Source organism: Equus asinus, chromosome 2, assembly GCF_041296235.1.
Source record: "Equus asinus isolate D_3611 breed Donkey chromosome 2, EquAss-T2T_v2, whole genome shotgun sequence".
In the NCBI taxonomy this organism is placed as follows: domain Eukaryota; kingdom Metazoa; phylum Chordata; class Mammalia; order Perissodactyla; family Equidae; genus Equus; species Equus asinus.
Genome location: NC_091791.1, coordinates 26,382,681 through 26,405,297, shown reverse-complemented (window position 1 = coordinate 26,405,297; position 22,617 = coordinate 26,382,681). Strand labels below are relative to the sequence as shown.

Below are 22,617 nucleotides of genomic sequence, written 5' to 3'. Positions count from 1 at the left end.
TCTGAGTAGAGGTCTCAGATGACAAATAAATGACACGGGGTTGGCTGAAGTCAGAGTGGACAGTGATCAGATTTGCTCTTACCATTAGTGTCTGAGATTAGGTAGGTGTCAGCAGTGTAGGCTGCTTGCTTTTCCTTTTTTAGGGTATCCTCTGAAAAAGAAGCTGTGCACACAACCCGTGATAATCTGGAATATTCTCTCCCCACTCCCCCAATCCTGCCCCATATCCTTTTCCACTTGGGGAGGTGGAGGTTAGCCTGGCAGGAAGAGGGGCTGGCTTTCCTGGGGTTAGTTCCCCCACCTATGTCTGTGGTTAGGAGAATTGCTGTTCCCTAAAGACCCCTCTGGGAGCTCTTTGCTGGAATTTTCCTGGTTTATCTGCACTCAGGACAGACCCTGGTACATCCTATTCAGCAGGCATTTTTCATTTGAATGGGATGACTGTGGTTTCATTCTTAAAACATCTCAAGCCACCTGGCCAGGACATTTGGTCTTCTATACTGTCTGTCTTTCTTCTGAACCCAAGTCACGTGTGCTCCCACGTACTTGAAGACATGCTGGCGGGGGAGGCTGTGAAGACCTTCCCACTGTCCTTGGTCATGATCAGCAGCTCCATCTCCTTCTTGGTAGCAGGCACGTTGTCTTTTTCCCGGATCAGGAATTTACAGTCCTTGTGCAAGAGCTCATCATTCTGGACACTTGTAGTGCTGGCTAGAGAGGAAAGAAGTGGGTGAGGAGGAAGGAAAAGGCGCCAGGAGAAAGCAGAGAGAAGAAATGACCAGAGGGAGAAGGAAAAGGAGGGAGGAAGAAAAGAGAGAGATTAATTTGAGGGTGCCCTGCTTTCGCTGACAGTTGCTAAGAAGCATCTTGAGGACCAGAGACATCCTCCCCTTCCCGGGAGGGCCTGGCCTTCAGGAGGTTGAGTCAATGTCAGAAGCATTGGGCAACTGGCCTATGAGGCTGCCCCCCACCTGGACATTATAGGATCTTTAGTGAATGGACAAAAGTCCCCTTGTTAGGCAGGCCATTCTTTAATTAACTTGGGTTCATTTCTATCCTTCACATCTCGAGTGTTAGCATCTTGGTGGGACGCTTTTACTGACCACCCCATCTAACACACACACATGCCTGTCTCTACCACCTCACTATTTCTTTCCATCAAATACATATCATTTTCTGTAATTATCTTGTATACTTGTCTACTTGTTTGTTATCTGCCTCCTTCACTGGAAATATCAGCCTGCTGAAGGCAGGAATGTAGCCTGCCTTGTTCATGTCTGTACTTTGGGCCCTTAGAACAGTGTCTGCCTCCCACAAGGCAGGTGATCAGTAAATATTTTTTGAATGAATGAATCATTGAAGGAAACACATCAGGATCAGAGCAGTGGAGGGGATAGCCCACCATGTGCCATGAACCCAAGGTGATAAATAGTCTATAGAGAGAAGGGAGGGTATGGCAGCTTCTGAGGGGGTCCCTGGCTCTTGTGATGGGAAGCGTGTAACAGGAGCAGGCCAAAGGCTTCCAGACAGGGGTGGGGGCTGGGGAGTAAGTGCCTGACCCTAGGCAGGTGTGGAGGGTGGAGCTTCCTGTCCCCTTGGACAGGAAGGCCAAGGTAAGGTCAGGGACATGGCTCATCTCTGCTCATTCATGGGAACAACTGAGAAGCCCTTAGAGTGAGTCGTATTTGTGAATCTCAGACCACCAACGGGTCATATGCCCTCCTCCCATATGCCAGGTGTCACTGTGGAACAATTCTCTCTGTGGCCAGCTGCCCCCACAGCACTCACCGGCAGAGGTGGACACGCCCGTGCTCACGACGGGGGGACTCTGGGGCATGTTCTTCTTCACACCGTACGCTGCAGGAGAGGAACCACTGAGTGAGCGAGGCCAGGGTGGGCAAGCGGCTCCACGCAGGCTAGAAGCAGCCTGACCAGCCCTGGCAGACAGGAGCCTCCCCAGGTGAGAGGAAGACAATAATAATGAATAATAATAATGAATAATGAAATCAACTCTTGCCAGCCATGGGGGCAACACTGAGAGTTTAAATGGCACTTTCTTTGGTATAACCCTCGTCCTTCTAGGACTGTTCCAAGGGCCGCCTTTTCCCCGAAGTCCTCCTAGACCCTCCCGCGTCTCCTTCCCTTCTGAACTCCCACAGCCCTAACGCCTGCTTTACACAACTCAATTCGTGTCTTGTAGGATCCTCCAATTGTTTTGTGGGATGTTTTGTGTCTCTCATTCAGTTGCTGAAAGGTGATCTTGTGAGTTATAGCTGCAAAGAGGCATAACTCCCCAGCCCCCGAGCTTCAAACCGCAGCTACGGACCTGTGGAGGTGGTGGTCATGCCATGGGACAGGGTGGACGAGCTGGGGGCCAGATTGTTCTGCATGCCAAACACTGTGAAAGGAATTGAGGACAGGTGAGCGCAGGTGCATACAGGAGGCCCCTCAGCTCAGGCAGCCCCCCGGAACCCCAAAACCACTTCCGTGATAAACGCCTTTGCATATGGTAGAGATTCCCAAACTTTCTCGTTCACACATTCTAAGTGACATCATAATTTTTTTGATGCCCCACCTCCCCACCCCAGTTAAAAAGTTACTAACAGTTCCATTTATTGAGTAGTTAGGTCCACAAAACTTAATATAGTAGTAGTTTGCACAGGGTCTGACAGATGTTGCTGTACCCCTCAAAATTTAAAAATATCCCAGGGGTTCCCTGTTCCCTGCAGCACCCTGGGGTGCCTTGGTGCAGGGTGGGAACTGCAGGCATGGGACACAGACACAACGAGGGCAGGAGGCACGGACTTGGCAAACCCCTGGTTTTCCCTTTGACTCTCCTTCTTCTGATTCAAACACATGAAAGTCCCTTCGCCCCCATTATGATTTCTGAGGCTGGTTGGTTATTTGTTTTTATCCCCCTTAGTTAATAGCTTCTCTTATTCCATCTTATCTACTGTTTGGGGCATAAGATCATGGATCCAATATCAGCCCACCTTCCTCAGTCAGGACTTTGCAAGAGCAGAAGAAATGAAACATGAAGCTGGTGTCTTCTGGGTTTGGTGGGACTCTAGTCAAGTGGAAGTGTTGAAAACCTGAACGTTAAATTTGCACTTGCAGCTATACCAGCCAAGTAAATAAAGAAGGCCCACTTCATTACATTTATTAGTCACAATATCACAGGGAGAGGCAGATTTATTTTTAAAAAGTTGTGGGCTGAAAACTTATTTACATATAGGCTATTATGATGTATGTGTTATGTACATATGAGTGAAGAAATATTTCTTTAAAACAGTTATATGTTTGCACTGGAAGCTAAGCAGTATCATTATCTGAGCCCCCAATGAACCACTATATTTATAAAAACATGTGGGGTGAGATCCTTCTAAATTAATGCTTTTCACCTGAGATGTTCTGAGCTATGCCTCCCTTAGCCCCTTCACTTCCATCTCCCCACCTTTCACAGAAATCAAAGGACCAGCACAGAATGAGCACATAAGATGTGGTCTCTGGCCCCCTCTGTCTGGACCTTTCCCTGGGGCCAAGCTGACTCTACGATTGACTTGACGGCAGCCTCTGTGCCTTCTCACACATTCCCTTGGCTGCTGCTTCCACGCTGCCATGTGCGTGCAGCAAAGTCCTCAGGCTCTTGGGCAGAAAGGACATCTTCTCTAGAAACCATTCCATTTTCCCCAGCAGGAGAGAGCATCCCTATTAAGCAAACCACCTGGAAAAGGCAGTTCAAGCTGGTGAGCACTGACCTGAGGAGCCGGCACTGAGTCCAGGGTGCAGGGTGGCAGAGCAGGACGCCATGTTATTGGGAACTCCGAAGACTGCAGGGGAGGAGGAAAGCTGGTGGGAGGGATGTCCAACCCAGAAGAGGGGTAAGGAAGCACCAGAAGAAACGCGAGGGTTGCATTTTTACATGGTGTTACATTTTTGTTTTTAGGGAAAAACTTAGGCTCTTGCCCCACAGCACAGAACGAAACGTTAGTCTGTGGTAAACCCTGGGTCACAGCCAAGGGGTGGTCGTAGGTTGGTCAGGCCTCGAGGGGACTTTGGTTCCTGCCAAAGCCCGTCTTGTTAGTGATCATTTTATGGAGAAGGCATTTGAAGCCCAGAGAAGTTAAATGACTTGCTCAAGGTCGCACAGTTAATACACGTGGAGTGAAACTAGGCTTCTTGCATCTGTTTTCATATTCTTTCCCATTGCATTTTTTCTGATACACTGTGCTATATAGTCCTTTCTACAGAGAACCCACCAAAAGAAAAACTTTAGATGAATTGAACTGAAGTTCCAGTGGAAAAATCTCGGGACCCTTGGCCACAGAAAGCCCCTTTAGGAAGCCTTGGAGATGGCAAATACGAGATCGGTCGCTCAGCTTCAGGTAAAGGTGTGATGGGTTCAGGAGTGGGAGGGGATATGCGCCTCGTGCCTCATACCCGATCCTGCAGAATAGGCGTTGGTGTTGAGGAGGGACGAGCTCTGGGCCGTCACGTTGTTGTGATAGGTCCCCATGGAGGACCCCGCTGGCAAGGTGGAGGACCACACGTGGGAGGGGAGGTTGGCATCCAGGATGGTTGTGTCATAGGTGCCGGATACTGGAAACAGACACAGGCACACACATGCCCGGGTGAGAGATAAGTCAGCACTCTGTCCTGGGGTAACGCAGTCAGCTTGGTTTGCTGGGACTTTCCTGGTTTAGCCCTCAAGGTCCCCACATTCTGGAAACTCCCTCAGCCCAGGTCAAACCAGGGCAGTTGGTCATCCCACTTCTATCTGAAATCTTACAGCTGGTGGAAACTTGATCTCTTGATTTAGAAATTCTTGCTGGTTCTTGGTGAAACTTGAAGTAGGTAAATTTTGCTCTGGGGTCTGCCCCTTTCTCCTAAGCCCCTCTCCCCACCTCCTGGTGTGCTGTCCCCACCAATGGTCTCCCTCTCTATCTGTTGCGGACTTCACCTTCAGAGAAGTCAGGGAGCAGTGAATGAGGCCCCGTAGCGAATTCCTTCCAGGAGAATTCCAGGCATAGAGCCAGAGCAGGTAGGGAAGTCCAAGGCCACACCGCATGATGGCAGGCTTCTCCGGCTAAACCCTCCTTAAACACTCCCATGTGCCAACCAGACCCAAGGGGCACCCTGCCCCCAAGAGGGGGTTTTGGTGCTTCTTCAAATCCGAAGCCAATTCTGCCTATTTACTGTACAAGAGGGAGCTTGCCACGCAGGTCACAAAGCGCCCTGAGGTTTTGGTTTTATATTAAGAAACAAAAGAAAGATTACACTCTCAAGATTTTTTTCAGTAATGAATGACAGGAAAGCTTTGCATCACAGCAGAACTAGCTTCTTTCCTCATCGCCTTCCAAGGATCTCCTCCTTCGTCTTTCTGCCTCCCACACTCATCCTACTTGACTAGGATCTCTGGGTTATCTGCTTGCCTTCCCCCAGGGGCCCTCACCTCCACCAGGGAAGTAGCTGTGCCTGTGTTGTTCATTGCCTTTCCCCTTGGCGTAGGGGAGGCATGCAGTAAATATTCATTGGATGAATGAATGAATGAATGAATGAGTGAAAACACTACAACTTTCCCCAACATTCTTCATTTGGGGGACCTGGCCGACACATCCCCAGGAGATGTCAAGAATCTCCTGGGAGAGAATCTTGAGGATATAGAGTCAGACTATAGTGGGCACTTGGATGGTTGATCAGTGGGGTCAGAAGGGCACAGCTCGCATTTTCACGCTACAGGAAGAGCAAATGCTCAGTGCTTTTCGAAGTCTCTGCTACAGACCGACGGGCCTGCCATGGCATGGTTGAATTCCGGGGCCCGGGCAAACCTGCCACCTGGTTCCCTTCCTCCGTGGCAGCCCGGGCTGTGGGGCTTACCTGACTGGGAGCTCGCCGTCACCATTTTGGTCTCCACGGTGCCTTTCTTGGGGATGGGGAGGGTGTTGGAGGAGTTCCGGGTGGGGCTCACACTTGCTGATCGGCTCCCCTTGAGCAAACGCTTAACATCATCCAATTCCGTCCCTGTCAAAGAACCCCCCAATTCTCCTTAGGCCCAGGATTCCTTCCTGAGTCCAACTGCAGCGGGAGGAACATTTACAGCTTCTGAATACTGAGGAGGACGGCATCTGCTTCACGGACTGGGACATTTTTGGTTAGCCTTACAATTTTTGTGTTTTGTTAATTTATAGCACTTATCAACCTGGCACTTTGTAATATTAATGGCCTCATAAATTCAGTGCCTCTATAAGGAGGCCAAAGTCCTTGGCAGATAGTTCCTAATTAGACCTCATCAAACCCCACTGGGGTGATTCTGTGGCTGAAAGACCCTGTAATCCTGGATTGGGGGCAGGATTTACACCCCAGGCAGTTAGACGACCAGCCCTCTTGAAACAAATGGTTCAGCGGTGGTCTCATGCACTCACAGGACACCTCAGGAGTCAGGTCCCTGACCTTGTATGCTCTGGAGTGTCAAAAGGAATTTGTGGCCCATAACTCCTAAATATCATGCTGCTTTTTTGCAAGTTAATATCAAGTGTGTCTGGCTGATACAGTTGGATGCGAGGTCATCTACTGGAGCAAGCTCCCCGTGCCTCCCAACGGGGCGGGCAGGAGAGGAGGGAGGCCTCAGGCCAGGGCAGTGCGCAAGCGGAGACAGACAGAGTTGCAGACAATACGTGCTGGAAGAGCACTCAGGCACCATGCCCCCGGATCCTTCCCCTGGCCCTGAAAGCTCCATCCTTTGGGCTCAGCCTCCCAAGCATGGAAGGACTCAGATGAGACAGCATTAGACCTGGAGTCAGACCCTATGGCCCCAGGCATGAAGCTCTTTGGGCAAGCCCCAGGCTCTGCTTGCTGAACTGCCTGACCCAGCTCTTTCTCCTCCTACTCTTTGCACTTGGCTCCAGCTCTAAAATTTGGGCTCGTGTCACAATGTCAAATAACCTCTAACAAGAATAGCAGGAGTCCAGTATAGCGGACAGAGACTGGGGAATCTCTGACATTTGAGATCAAGTTCAAACTCTCCCACTCTACTTTGACCCTTCTCTGACCTTAACTATCCCATTGTGTCCCCTCCTGTTCCTGTTCCTTCAGCCACACTGAACGCTCCTCCCTCTCATCACATGTCAGATCGGCTGAGCCTAACTGATTCACCCTTCGGTCCCTTCAAGTGACACTAACCCGGGAAGCTTTTCCTGGTTGGTTGGTTTACCGTCTCCCCGTTAGTCTGTGAGCTACCAAGCAGGGACCCTGACTGAATCAGCTCCTTACCCGCCTGCACCTAGGCCAGGGTCTGACTCTTAAAAGGCCCTTAGAGGCGTTTTGTGATTGAGTGAAGGCACACACACGTGCACACACGCACATGCACACGCACACACACAGAGCAGTAGCCCTGGATTCCTGGATTCTTTCTTTTGCGCGGGACGGTAACCACTTACATCGAGTAGACGGGGATGCACTCTGCAGTCGAACCCGGATCTCGCTCTCTGTACAGGGGAAGAGATGGAGAGGCTGTGAATGACAGAGCTGGGATCACAGTGCCTGACTCCAAGCTCTGAGCAGCAGATATATCTTTGGGCTGCTCTGAGATCTCTGTATGCTAGGAACAGGAAACCCAGGTGTTCCCAGAATGAGTGCTGCTTCAAAAGAGATGTCCTCTCCCCCCACCCCGACCTGCCCACTGCACACCTCCCAGCTGCCTGGAGGCGTTCTGATGAAATCCCAGGCTGGGCCGGGAGGCTCTTCACCATCAGCAGTGACCAACCCCTTTTCCATTGCTCATTTCCCTACTGCTTGAACCAAATGGCTCTCCTGCCTCCAGAGTCTCTCAGGTATCAGCGAGAGAATTCTAAGACCTAAGGTGTTTACTTGGCCATTTTGGCCTCTTCAGGGCAGGAAGTGGCTGGTTTAACATTATTAGTTAGCTTCAGGTGGAGCACTGGCATCTTTCAACCATCAGCTTAAAGTTGTGGGTGGTTGATATGTTCCTAATTGTCAAGTCACTGACGCAGAATGGCCCGTGAGAAGTCTAGACTGGTCTTTGAGAACTCCCAGGGCCTGTGAAGAACTCTGCCTTCAGCACAGCCCTGGCACATGCTCCTCGCCACTCTCACCAGATTTATCAAGGGCGGCTTTCCCCAGGACCACTTCTCCCTCCCAGAGCCTTATCCATGGGCAGATGCGGAGAGTGCAAAACTGTCATGGAGCCCTTTGATTTTGAAAAAGAGGGGCTTTTGCTCAGTTTCTGATGCCTAAAGGCAGTCATAGCATATCTTGTTAAAGTCAACCAGGAGACCAGAAGTGAAACCAGATGTGGTGGCAGCATCCTCAGATAACCCAGCTCAGAACAAACTACTCCCCAGGTCCTTACCATGTGCTTTCCTCCCTGCCTTCATGTTATTGTTAGATCACTGTCCAGGTCCACCCTCCCCATCCTGGTAGAGCCAGCAAAAGAGTCCCAGGATGCTGTAAGCTCGCTGGGGGCAGAGACCATGTCTTATTCATTCTTCTGTACTCCTCACATTTCCTGGCTCAAGACTGGACACGTCAGATGCTCAGGAAATACTTGTTGAATGAACTGAACTGAACCCAGCGACAGAGCTCACCTCGTGTTTGGCTCCTTCCTCTGGTTGAAGAAGATGCTGAGAAACAAAGAAAAATAATCTTAAGCACGTAGAAGATGTGGCATGCTAAAAATTTTTGACATGGAGGTACATCCATTTGGACGGGGGAGGAAGTTGTTTTCCTAGTATGTTTATATCCACACAGGAGCCTTTATGGATGGTGGATGCTTTATAAACGATGACCACCCAGCAAAAGGGCAGAGAAAGTTTTGTAAGCCCTCAGGGCATTTAGGATGTGAAGTTAGCTAAATGAGTGTTGAGTTTGCTTGCACTTAGAGTGTTGAGTTAGCTAAGGTAATCATTTGGGAGCACGATCCACTTGGACTGGCTGACTACGCTGATCAAACGTATCGGATCTTCCCTTTCATTTTTTGTTAGAGACTGCCTTGGTTTTCCTGCTGTATCCAAATAAAAAAATAAAATTATAATCACTGCACAATCAGTGATCATATCATCAATTCATATGCCCAGTGAGAATCCAAGAACACGGACCAAAGACTTAAGGTCAAGTGAAGATACAGTCTAGGGTTTCACTTGGCATAAAACCTGCCCCTTTGAAGCCAGCTGTGGGGGAGGTGCTGGGATGTTTGGCACTTGTGGGTTCTAACCCCTGCTCCTCTTTGCTGGGAGGTCTGTGCAGCCTGTGTAAGGAAAAACCCTACAATTGTTGCTTGGCCTTGGGGCTTATCTATTCAAGCTTGAGCCCTGTATGAATAGCTTGCCATTTCAGTAGTGTCACGAGCACAGGCTTATGATAGCAAGTTAATGCGCCTGACAGTCCCCTTAAGATGCTTCAGGATAAACAGCAAGGGAAAAACAGGTCAGCAGACGTCAAACTCCTCTAGAAAAATCCATTTAACTTATGATGTTTGCTGTTCCCTCCCTGTCAGGCAGTTCAACCATTTCATCAGAAAATAAGGAAAGGACATACCAAATTCCTTGCGAGGGTACTCCGGGGAAGAGTTGCCACTGGAGCTCCCTGGAGAGGGGACAAAACACTCAGTACAAATGGTCACTTAAGCCCAAAGGGCTTCTGAGATGAGGGCACCCCTTCGTGCACCTCCACAAGCCTGGGTGTCTGGGAGAGTGAGGTGTGCCCTTCAGCAGGCTCATGATTTAGACACGACGTGCCTCCTGGATGTGGTCACAGCACTCCGTTCTGTTGCTGATCTATTTCAGTGGGGCAGGGTTTGAACAAAGGAAAGTAGGAGGTTTCCATTCCTTTCTTTTTTTTTTTCACTTCATCAACTGCATTTGACCTATATCAGTGCTGATGCAGGTGACCTGTCCCTGGTCAAATAAATGTGCTGTCAGCACCGGACTGTCTCTGACTTTGTCAAGCTTGTCCCGATTGTGGACGTTGTTGAAATGGAGGTACCAGCCCCTGAGCAGGCCTAACATCAGAAAGCACTGGGGTGACACAATGCATCTCGCCTGGATTTGGGGCTCCCCAACATCCCCTGGCAGCTCTGGGTCTTAAATCATTTACCGGGGCTCCTGTCCCTTAATCCCGCTTCTCCATCACTAGAACTCATCTCCATTCACTGTTAGACCCACTCGTCTATTTTCCACTAAAACTGCTTCTGCGGATCACCAGGAACTCCAGTGACCTTAGGAGCAGAACCCAGATGTCTTCCTCCCGCCTCCTTCTTGACCCTGAGCACTGTCTTGTGCTGACTTCTGTGACGCTGCCTGCCCCTGGTCTCCCTGCCCCTCAAAGACTCTTCTTCGCCTCTCTGAACTCTGCCTCTTCCTTCTCCTTCTTCCTCCAACTTTATCTTCCTTCACTCCTTTCTGCTTTTTTACTCTCTTCTTTGGCCCCCTCCTTCAGTTTTCCAACTGCTACTAACAGCTGTTTGTGAATGACTCCAAACTAGGTATCTGGCCCTGACTTCTTCCCTGAGCTCAAGTTCTCTGGACCCCACTGCCTGCTTGGCACCCCCACCTGATAGCTGTACCATGTGGCTCTGATTCAGGACGAAATACTTGAACTCATCCACATGGAGGCGTCCACCTGGCTTCCCTGTTTCAGTCGTTGGCACCACCATGAACTCCACCTCTGTGTTTGAAATCTTGGTGGAGTAGCTGACCTCTTTTTCTCCCTTTTCCCCAATGTTTCAGCAATTGTCAAAACAGTCAGTTCCACCTTTGCAATACCTTTCACCTCCAGCTCCTCCTCTCCTGTCCCACTGCTCCCACCCTAGTCCCAGCCAAGTCTTCCCTTCCCTGGAATATTGAGCAGCTTCTAACTTGTCACGGTGTTCAGCCTCTTTCCTCCCCATTCTTCCTGCACCCGGCTTCCAGAATTCAAGTCCTGGACCTCAAATACGGTCAACTCTTTTACTCAAATGTCTCTGTGGCTTCTCACTGTGTGCAGAATAAAGTCCAAACATCTTAGCCTAGCACCAAATCTGAGTCTCTCCATCTCTCTTCACACAAGTGCCACTGCTGCTTGCTACAAGTAACAGGAGTCCACAACTGAAGGAAGAGTGGAGAGAAGGGTGAGGGCGCAGACCCCGGTTAATGCAGGTGGTCAATACTTAAATCTTCAAAGAATGAATGAAGTTACTTGGGGAGGAGAGTAGTTCTCCTCTAAAGTCTGTGGGACTGATACCTTCGTAGGTTCCATGGCGGCTGACATGAGTTTTCCTTTCAAAAGTTGAGCCTGGTGAGTTGGGCAGCGTGGAGGCAGGTGAATGAGCCCTCCTGAAACTGGAGGTGGAGGCATGGCCACGTGTGCTTCCACCTACAAGTGGGGAAAAGTGGAGACCCCTAGAGCACCTCAGATTGACATTCAGTTATATTCGCTGAGTGCACTCAGGGTTTTCAAAATAAAAGAGGGCCCTGTGCAGGGCCAGAGGACGTCAGGAAGCATGGAAGAGGTTCACCCCACATTCCTACGGCGGCTCAGAAATGGGAGATGTTATTATTGCCACTGCCCTTCCCAAGCCGGCCCCTGGAAGGCAGAGGGGTGCTTTACGTCCATCCCTACAGTGCCTGGAAACAGAGAGGCTTCAGCAGGATTTTTCCTGAGGACCTGGCCTTTAATTGCAGATCACTGCTGGATAGATCAGAACATAACCCCTGTGGAAGCGTCCTCAGCAGGTAGGGGCAGGCGCCTCTCTTGGTCAGCCTGGCTGTTTGTGTGTCTTGGGTTTCCTTTTTTAGTTTCACTCCAAGATTTTTTAAAAGGCTTCAGAGCTTATGTGTGTGGGTTTTCTCCCCGCCTTTGCTTTGCTTTGTTTTGTGTCGGATTGAAAGCTACCATGAAAGAGTGTTTCATTGGGAACAATGGGGCTGTGTTGGATGCTTGCCCAGCGGGAACTCAAACAGTAACCCAATCCTGAAGTTTCTTTTGTTGTTGTTGTTGTTAATTCAAATTGTAAACCCTCAGAGTGCACACCCTTCTCGAAAAGAAACGACTTAAAGAGAGTGCTTCAGTGGGAAAGGAGCCACTTGCCCATGAAGCCTTCTCAATTAGTTATTGTTATCTATATTGGGGACTTAATGAAAATTGATCCCATTTTAAGTAGGCTTCAAACGTGGATCCTTTGTAAGTCTCATCTTCGCTTGGTCTTCTGTCGATTACACAGCTCTTTGGGGCAATTGGAAGGGATGATGAACACTCGTTATCGTCAGTCTCCTTAACGGAATTTTCTCTCTCCCTGTCCCTCTGCTCTCCCTCAAGCCCTCCCACCGGCAGGCACTTACTTGAGTTTATGTAGCCGCTGCTGCCGTGCATCAGGCTCTGTTTCTCCAGCCGGCTCCCTCCACCGAGAGAACCTGTTTTGGCATAGCCATTGCTGGTTCCCCCTTCTGCAGAAACAAGGAGCAGGTGACAACTTACCGGTGCAATCGGCCCAGAGGGTTCCCTCATCCTCTTGGAAGCATTGCCTAGCTTCCCACCCACGACCCTCTTGGTTTGGGGTCCCTTTCCCACCTGGACTGCCTAGTCAAGGCTCCCATGCTCTCATTTTGTTTTTGATACAAATGTCAGGAGCAAATATTTCACCCAATTTAAAAGGAAAGTCTTCTGAGTGGAGCATACCAAGTTGCTTATTAGGGAAATTTAAATGTTAGAAAAGGCAGCTGCATGATGAGAAGCTCCTGGAAGCCAGGCCCTGAGTTGGCCTTGCTCTTTTCAAATGCCTGATCAGTGCCCCAGACGTGGCAGCCACCAGGAGCATTGGAGGGATGCGTGACAGCTTTGTGTTGCTGGTAGCCAGTCATCCTCCAGCCTCACCTGCTAATGGGTTGGCTCTTCACTCCCACCCCCAATCTGCCCACCCCACCCCCGTGAGCCAGGCTTCCTGGGAGGTGCAGAGGTAGCTTTATGACAGAATCTGCTCAACCTAAGGACCTCCCCAGAAGAAAAGTGGACTCAATCAGGAGCCCGACTGCTGGTGCCTTCCTCCACCCCATGCTCAGGTTGGACAAGATTTCCGATATTTTAGTGTCTAGATCAGGTACATCTATAGAGACAGAAAGTTGATTTGTAGTTTTCAGGGGCTGAGGAGAGAAGAGGGAGAATGGGGAGTGACTGCTAATGGTCATGAGGTCTCTTTTTGGGAAGAAGGAAATGTTATAAAATTAGATTGTTGCAATGGCTGCACAACTTTGTAAATATATTCTCAACCACTAAATTATATATTTCAAACTGGTGGATTTTGTGGTATATTAATTAAGGTCAATACAGCTGTTAAACACAAGATTTCAGATATTTTGGATTTGCTCAACTGGAGAATGAGCTCCTATGGAAAAGGTTATATGTGGAGTCCTTCCCCCATGACCTACTGAGAAGAAAGCTCTTGAGATAGTCACTTACTTGGTGGTAAGGATGTAAGTCTTGTAGTTACTGTTTCTGTGATAACTAGAAAAAGACAATGAAAAGATGAGATATGTAATGCACTGAAATCCCTATATTTTGGCAAGCTCTAAAATTTGTCGTAGGCTCAACATATTAAATTAGTTTCAACACAGATTTTTATATAGTTTGTGTTTGAAGGTATGCAATCTGACCCACTGTGCATGAAAATCTGTGCAATAACAATGGGGTTTCATGTGCCTGGAAAATAAGTTTATATCCCTTTGGAACCAAAAGTAGTTAGTTACCCACTGATTTGAAAGATGCCTTGTCTTGACATCAGTGTCTCTCATCTAATAATTAGATCTAGTCCAGGCCTAGATTTGCCTTTGAAGAAGGACCAGGCCCTCAAGTCACTCTCAAAAGTCTCGAGTCCCATTCTTTCTCTGCACTGCCCATTCCAAATGGCCACCCAGTCCATCTGGGGCCAATGCATCAGCCTGGGCTGATTTCACTGTGAAGTGGATAATTACCTTGTACTTCTTTATGAATTTTGGAGTATCTGAAGGACATCATAATTCATTCTAAAATCTCCAGGGCCATTCCTAGGTATGAGGAGGTATAGGAAGGGAGGAGGTCGCTAAGTCACCTTTGGTGCTCAGTGAAATCAAGGATAGATGAACATCAAAGACAGACTGGAAGAACCAATCCTGTTGCCTCCCCAGATTGAGTTTCTCTAGACTCCAAATGATGGTAAGTCTATGGAGGTAATAAAAGCTTCCAGTGTTTTCTAAACACCAGTTGGAAGAAAGACCTCTTGCCTTCCTGAATCACTGTCTCCCGTGGAGCAGCATGGGAGATGGGTGGATCCTAAAGCTAGAGCAAGGCCAATTTTGTGCTCTGACTATGATCGTTACCACTGCCTCCCTCTGCATTGGACATAAAAGAGCACCCATCCACCTGAGGTCGCTGGTCTTTAAATTGTTCTCGTGTGTGTGCACAGGTGTGTGCATGCCCAGGTGTATGTGTATGCATGACGAGTGTGTGCACATGCCTGTGGGTGTGAGTAAGGAAAGGAGAGAAGGATGGAAGAAGATGGCATGGATCATTTTGTGCCACTTTAGGCTGTGCTGCTGACAACCGTTCCACCCCACACCAGTTTTACTGCCGCCCCCTCACTCTTGCGTTCTTCACACTGCATTTTCCTAATGAGTTTGGTTGTCCTAGCAGGAACAGCGTTCAATGCACAAAAGGAAATGGTTTTTCAGACTAAAATGGCAGCTTGATTTGAATAATAGTCCTTGAGCTTTCACTAAACTCTCATTGTATGGACCTTTGGGACTCTTTGACACATAAAAGTAAATTATTTCTTAACCTAAAGTTCAAAGGCTGTGGAGCTACAATTTTTTTATTGGAGATATATGAAAGTCACAGGATAAGTGAAAGAGTTAGAGCTGCTAAGGGGACCATTTAAATGTCTCCGAATTTATCATCTGGGCAGTTCCACAAAAGAAATGTGACTGCTTTCAATTTTGAGTGTGGATGGCAACTGTGACACCAGTGTCATTCTAACACTGTCTCTGCAATAACTGGGATGTTATTCTTTTGGATTTCTGCTGCTCTGTATCCCTAAATAAGGGAATGATGAAATAAACTATGGCAAATTCATTCAACAGAATATTATGTAGCCATTAAAAATGCCGGTTATGAAAACTATACATTGAAATGGCAATTTTCATCTTTGAAGAAAAAGCTGAACGCATTTTGATTACAAGTATGTTAAAATAAAAATCAACAAAAGGCATCTTGTGTAAAGGAATAAAGCCTATTTAGGAATACATTTTAAATGATACAGTGAAAACAAAAGCAGAAAAAGTAATAAAAAGAAAAAAATGATACAGTTGTGGAATTAGGAATGAACTATTAACTGTTTCCAAATTTTTTAATTACTTTTATAATGATATATATCATGCTCTTACTTCTTTCAGAGACTTCAGTGCCGTCTCGTTTGTTTGTCCTGGTGACATCCATACCATAGCCACCTGCAGAAAAATCCAGAAACCATGAAAGGCCATGCCTCTTATCATCATTTTAGTAAGTATAGATCTCTACTATTCAAGCTGAGAACCAAAAACTTGATTCCCAGAACTCAAAGAATAGTTCTTTCTTGTGGAGATTTTTTATGTCATTTCCACTTCCTCTATCGGTTATAACAGAGAGTAATTAATAGTTCCACTTTGGATTCTATCCCTTTGTACTGGGATCTTATTTTTCAGGATCTGATTGATCAGGTTGCCCCCAGCTGAGCGTTAAAATGTTTACGTAGAAGATGTGGTGCCCTGACCTTTGACTATGGAATCTCCATTCTTTGCCAAAGTAACAAACAGCTGCAGGATTTCTGTCAAAGAACTTAGTACTTTCAGCTCATTCATGTTGATGCATTCCGTGATGTGCAGTGTTCTGTGTGGAGCTCGATGAATATAAGACATTAATTCTTCATTATTTAGAGTTCGGGTGTGAGAATGATGTTTGATAGATTTAAGTTGGGATAAAAATCATTACAATGGTCTTATGTATAGAACTTTGCACTTTTCACAACTGAAACTTTCTCCTCGTAACAAATCAGCCCTGGTAGGCTTATTCGCAGACATAAGTGGGAAAAATATATGAAGAACATATATGTAAACTCTATCGAAATACGTAGGAAAATACATATTTGCACATGTTATCCATGTTCTCCCTTCACTGTTACTCTGCTTCTGGAAAGGAAAATCATTGTGATCCTGTCCACTGTGTTCTGAAGGAATGAGGCAGGGCTGACATCAGGGGTGGGCTAGAGTCGGGGGTTCACGCTTAAATACACAGGAGAGAATAGCAAGGATCCCTGTCCCACTGGGCTCTTTTGGCTGCAGGTTTGGTTTGGTCTCAGGTTCTGGAAGGTCTTGAAATCTGGCTTTTCCTGCCATTCTACCCCTCACCCTCCACCTCCCTAACCTTCCCTCTCTCCTTGTTCATCTTTTGGATGCAGTTCAATTTGGTTTCTAGAACTCTGGAGAAAATCACTTCTGCCCAGGATGCCCCTTGCTTGGAGACCCCGCCTTTCAGTCTTTTTCGCTGCCTGGTGATTTAGGGTCGACTTATCTGTTAGGCGTGATGGGCATAGTTCCTTGTTCCGTCATACCTTTAGGGGCCCTCAAAAGTATTTTAATTTCTTTTTAAAATCAGAAGAAAAATAAATAGAATCCAACCTGGATTATATTCTTCCAATGCAGTTATAAAATACAATTTTAAAAACGCTTTTTTTTCTTCATGGAAGAAGGGGTCCACAAAGGCAAAAGTGTCCAGGGCCCCTGAAAGTCATAACGTGGCCCTGGATGACTTCCACGCGGAAAACCAAGACCGCAAGAGACCAGCTGGTCAGCTACCCAATGGAATGAACCAGGATCAGCACAGTTAGCTTCAGGGCCTTGTCAACTGTGCCAACTTCTTGCTCATCAGAGTTTTTTAAATGCAGCTCTAGGCAAAGAATGAGGCATCATGGGAAATCTCCTGGCTGGATCTGAGAAGCCATAGAAGGTCTTTGCAGGTATGTTTCCCAGAACCAAGAGGTGAGGTGCCATAAACAATTTAACAAGGGAGTCTAGCCTCATTAGAAGGCCAAACCTGGCTTGTGACTATGTCTGCATTCCAGCTATAACTTGTATGACTTGTGTCATTTAAACCTACGTACAACCAGATAACTTCTTTGAAATCCTTTGTTTAAGTATTAATTGCCTTTGCTACCTCTGAAGCCCCTCTCTGCCTTTTTTAAATTTAATTGTTCACGAGCTGTGAACCAGGAGGCATTTTGGAGATTAAACATTCAAATGCACCTCTCTGCTGGTGGGAAGCCACCTAGGATGGCGCCTGAACTGGTATGAAATATAATCTGAAAGCAACTGTTTATAACGACCCATGGAAACTTCCGCTTCCCACAAGTTGCTGCTTATTTTGATCCTTCAACTGAAGTTGCTGCTGGAAGCTATAAATTCGGGATTGGTTGGGTTTATTGCACTTGTAGCCATCAAGGTAGACTGATGACAGCTCCATTTGGTAAGAGTCTCAGTGTCCAAGCAGCAAACCTGGCGCATGTTTTCTTGTGCTTTCTGTACCCAGAAAAATAATAGACGTTTCTAGGCCCCCCTGCCACCTTTTCGATAAGTCCTAACAACAGAGCCTCAAGATTTCCGGCGAAAAGCCAAGAGTTCCCTATCCATCAGAGGGTATGAAGAGGCAGCCTACTGAGAAGTCAGATGCCCTCCACCAGGGCCTGGGGCTCCTCATGGAGAGGCACTCTGGGATAGAAGGTGCCCTAGGTGGGTGCAGGTAGATGGGCCCTTGTCTCTCTCTCAGCCCAAAGCCTCTCGATGGCTGTGTCCCAAGGCCATGCAGAATGATTTCTTGAGCCTAAAATGTACAGGACAGAGCTCTGTTGGCTTTGCCAAAACTCTCCCCCAGACTGATGGTCTGATGTGGCAGGGATGTGTTGGGAGATGGATTTCTTTAAACCAAATGTAAGGGGTAACTTTCTATAAGTGAGTTATTAAATAGAAATGGTGGTTGAAGCGGAAACCTGGACTGTGATCATCCCATGAGACCTACAGCATTCCCACAGGACTTCCTTTTTAAACATTTTAAATGCCCATGGTTTAAAAAGTGTAGCTAACGTTAGCGAAAGGGAAGTTATGTGCCCAGGTACGTGTCCCAGCCTGCCACTCCTGACAGAGCTTGCCAGTGGGCTCTCAAAAACACTACTTAGTGGAAGCACGGTCAAATAGCATAATTTTTAACTTGGATGTTTGGGCCGCTTCACTAGAACTAAGGAACAGCAGGTCACTCGAGTTCTCAGTTTCCAAATTAGGCTAATTTCCGTCCATAGTTCTAACAGGCTGCTTTGTGGTTATTTCATAGTTAATGTTCTTTTGAAGACGTAAAAATGATCCCATGTCATTTTCTTATGCAAGAAGCACACTTCAAAATCATTTTTCTACTTTTATGAATTTTTTTCCTTTCCACTTCATTTAAATGATGCCACATCCACCTAAAGCTATTCCAGTGATGATGTGGTGTAATACATGCACGAACAAGCACAGACCGCTGTTACTGATCGCAAACCACTGCATCGATCCTATGCTTTTCTAATGACTCATGAAACACTTGGTCTTTGAGACAAAGAGGGGCATGGAGAAACTCAGTGTTTTTCTCTCTATTATCTATTTTAGGAATAAATATACTCTGGCTAAGGAATCGCAAGTATTTTCATAGCTCTTATTACTCCAATCTCTGTACGCTTTACATTTTAAAACAAAACAACAAAATGCCCAAAGTGTGAGAAACCGTCCACTAGCTACTGATCTGTTAACACAGAAGGGCCAAGCAGTTTGCTGGACTAGGAAAACCAGTGCCCCAGGGTCGATCCTCTCAGAGGTTCTTGTCTCTGCAATACCCCAGCCATGGGCTCACCCACTTGCTTCGTTTGGCATCCTCAATTTTCATAATTTGGGGGTTGGGGAGCTCGGGCACCAGCTTTGTGATTAGGCTGCTTGTTTCCAGCCATGTTTGGTTAAGTCTTGCTGCAAATGAGCCAAACCACGTAGACACAGATTTCTTTGGGTCAGGCATAGTTGAAGAACGTGGTTAGTTCTTAGGTCGGATCAGTTTCACCAATCTGAGCTTCTGTTGAAGTTTGAAGCAGGACTCCTGGCCCTCACTGTCCCCATGTAAATTCTCATCAGATTTCTGTGGGTGTTTTGCAGGGGCTGAGAGTAAAGCAGGCCCCCTCTGATTCTCTGAAGGGCACCCTCAGGGGCTGAACACCTTGCTTTCGTTTAGGTCTGACCCAGATCTGTGCCTTAGCTCTAAGAGAAAGGATACAGGGGCACCGAGAAACAATTCTGCTTCTCAAATGAATATATTTTTAAAATCTCACTACATTCGATGGATAACAAATCCAAGTATTCTGCTACAGCTTAACCGCTTCTCAAAAGCAGCGATGTGCCAGCAGCTTTGCCTACACTTCCAAAAGTGAAGTGGTAATTTGTCAGTTAGCAGTTAATGTGGTCCCAGTGAGATACCTAAACTGGCAACTCTCACCCTAAAATAAATTTTTTATTTTTTGGTCCAAATTGGCCAGTAAAAGTATGTACACACACAAAATTTTCTTTCTTTTTTTTGTGTTGTTCCAAGTTTGACTCCAGGAAGTTCCTAGATTAATGATATCAATTCAGATATTTCACTTTACTTTAGATTGGGGCAGTAGTAATTTTAGAGTGCAACAAACAACAATGTTTGCTCAACCCCTCGAGCTTAATCAGAACCTGCCAGCGCAGAGGTCCGGGCCGTACATCAGCTCTTAGTACTCAGGGGCTGCTGCTTCTAGAAGCCCCCGCTTACCTACATGCTAACTTCCCCTCTGAGCTGTTCTCTGCTGTCAAGGGGCCAGAGGGACTCGAGGGAGGGGGAGAGCAAGAGAGAAACTGAGATTGAGAAAGAAGGGATTATAAACGCATCATCTTCTAAATAAATACACAAATAAAACAACTTAACACAAGCCATTTTACAGTACTGAAAATAATACCAAAAAAATCTGGCCACTAGAGCCTAGTTTATCTTAACTGACTTCTTTCTTCACTTTCCCACTGATGAATCTTGCTTGTTATTCCTTTAAAAGACCTACTCTAAGCCGAGTACGTAAACCAAAGGAATCATTTATGATCAATTAATCACTTCAATCAGAACCCTTGAAACGAAACAACTTCATCTTATTTTCTCCAACAAACGTTTAAGTTCTCAATGGAAAACCACAAGTCAAAGTCTCAGAAGGAGGAAAGATCAGATCCTTCCTGTTACTTACCTAGTTTGAGATTTTGAAGGAGTCGGAAACAACTTTGAGTAAATCCCCTTCTCTCTTTCTTCCCTGATGTTTTCTTCTAGACGTTTGCAGTACCCACTTTTTTTTATCCAGACCCAGCCAAGGTGTGTTAGAGCTGAGTGATCTTTCAAAAATGCTCCCTTCTCCCTCTCTCCCCGTTGTTTCTTTCAGTTCTTTGCTTCCAAACAAGTCCTGACAAAGGTGTGTCGTGGTTTACAGTGTTACTCCACCCTTCCAATTATCTGACACTTGATGGATTTAAAAAAATCTGCCTCCAGGAATCAAACTTTATAGGAGGCAGAAAGCTTCTCCTACCAGTGTAGGTGGATTAACCATTTATGGGGAATATGGTATAAAGGTTCAGTGTAAAGGAAATGCCCTTTTATTACATCTTAACTTCTATAACCAGAGAATTGCCACCACTGGGTATTTCCCTTCCTTGCTGCCATGGCAATAGTCAAAATCCCAATGCGCATGATTCACGGCGCAGCCAGCTGTGTGCGGGACTTGAGGTCAAGGTGCTCAAGCCCTAGAAAAACTGTGAAGTTGGCAGGATTTATATTCAAGACCTGTTTCCCCTATAGATGCCTTTGTCCTCTTTCCACCGTTCTGACCCAAGCCAGGCCAGTCCCACCTCAAGGAAAAAGTCAGTGAACTAATTCAGAATAAGATGTTAATGACCAAAAATGTGGAGCAATTGGTGAGGCCCAGAGGTAACCAGATATAGTAACACTGATTCCAAAGAGTGACATGTTAGTGACAGGATTTTAGGCATTTAGCCACCTAAATAATGGAGAGAGGTACTGTTGGGGAGGGTTAAGGACCTTCTTTCCCCTCAAATCAGCAACCACATCGTCTCCATACGCCCAAGACAACTGTGGACTCCCAGAGGCCCTGTAACTCCAGGTACACTCCATAGGGCAGTTAGACTTCCCCCAAAGAGTCAGTTTACACTAATCTAGAGAATTCTCATGAACATCTGAATAGCATGTGGCTTCCTGGGACCCCTAGAGACTAGCTTGAGACTCTTGGTGTTGGTAATATGGGGAGTCTGAACCTGGAACTTGCTCAAATGGTTCTTTGGAGCCATAGCGTCTTCTGGGGACCCAACACTGGGTCTGAATTCCAAGTCGTGAGGCATCATTCCAAGATCCTGGAGGGGAGCTGTAGGATTCCTGCAGTATAGTGCCAGTGCATGTCTGCACCTGCTGTTATGGGCACTCACACCCCACGGAAGGGGAGCAGACTGCTGAGCACCACCTGTGGGGTTCTCACTCCTAAGCTCCCAATATTCTGCATAGGGGTCACATTTCAGAACCCTTTCAATGATCTAGAATGTGACACTATTAGGTTCTTGCTTGCTGGGATGTTCCCACCTTCCACAGATGAATACTCAACATGTCTTCTGTCAATCTCATAGCATTGAAGAATCTGGAAGACAGAGAGTTTTCAGGATAAAATTGACATAATCTTGAATCATTCATTCCCTTATTCATTAATTCATGAATTAAACAAAAATATGTTGACTCCTGCTTGGAGCCAGACAATGAACTACATGCTGAGAGTTTGGTGGTGAAGTACAGACATACTCTCTGTCCATACGGAGTTCACAGTCTAGGGGAGGAAGGCAGACCTTAAACAATGTATTACTCTGCTAGAGCTGCCCTAACAAAATTCTGGTGGCTTAAACAACAGAAATTAATTTTCTCACAGTTCTGGAGGCTGGAAGGCCAAGATCAAGGTGTTAGATGGTTTGGTTTCTCCTGAGGCCTCTCCCTTCGCTTCCAGATGGCTGTCTTCTTGCTGTCTTCACATGGCCTTTTCTCTGTGCGTGTGCATCCCTGGTGTCTCTCTCTCTATGTCCTTCTCCTCTTCTTGATAGGACACCAGTCAGATTAGATTAGAGCCCATCTTAATGGCCTCGTATTAACTTTACCTCTTTAGAGACCTTATCTCCAAACACTGTCACATTCTGAGGTACTGGAGGTTAAGCTTCAACATCTGAATTTGGGGGGGACACAATTCATAACAAATTGTGTACATAGCAAACACATATGTACCAATATACAATTAAGAATGTGATAACTATTTAAAGAAAGAATTCTGGATACTATGAGAGAGCAGAAGAGGAGACATAATCTTGAGGAGGGATGTAAGGGAAAGTTCTGCTAAGAAAGTGACATTTAAACCAATAGTTGAAGGTTGAATAGAGATTATACAGGTGATGGGAGAGTGTTGAGAATGTTCTAGAATCTAGATAGGGAATGACTATTTGAGAAGGT

At 46.6% G+C, this 22,617-nt stretch overlaps 1 protein-coding gene across 1 annotated transcript in view; it reads right to left on the bottom strand.

Moving 5' to 3' along the window:
• The window catches only part of COL17A1 (collagen type XVII alpha 1 chain), a 50,691-nt gene extending 30,120 nt beyond the window's left edge, over positions 1–20,571 (bottom strand). Inside the window, exons 1-15 of the mRNA XM_070483764.1 lie at positions 20,318–20,571; positions 15,405–15,467; positions 13,447–13,491; positions 12,333–12,437; positions 11,236–11,367; positions 9,553–9,600; positions 8,604–8,639; positions 7,437–7,484; positions 5,878–6,021; positions 4,441–4,599; positions 3,759–3,830; positions 2,327–2,398; positions 1,789–1,857; positions 547–711; positions 83–163 (exon numbers count right to left, since the gene is read on the bottom strand). Coding sequence (XP_070339865.1) covers positions 83–163; positions 547–711; positions 1,789–1,857; positions 2,327–2,398; positions 3,759–3,830; positions 4,441–4,599; positions 5,878–6,021; positions 7,437–7,484; positions 8,604–8,639; positions 9,553–9,600; positions 11,236–11,367; positions 12,333–12,437; positions 13,447–13,491; positions 15,405–15,456 — 1,228 coding nt within the window. The 5' untranslated portion in view covers positions 15,457–15,467; positions 20,318–20,571. The remainder of the gene's footprint in view (positions 1–82; positions 164–546; positions 712–1,788; positions 1,858–2,326; positions 2,399–3,758; positions 3,831–4,440; positions 4,600–5,877; positions 6,022–7,436; positions 7,485–8,603; positions 8,640–9,552; positions 9,601–11,235; positions 11,368–12,332; positions 12,438–13,446; positions 13,492–15,404; positions 15,468–20,317) is intronic.
• Between the last annotated feature and the right edge of the window lie 2,046 nt (positions 20,572–22,617).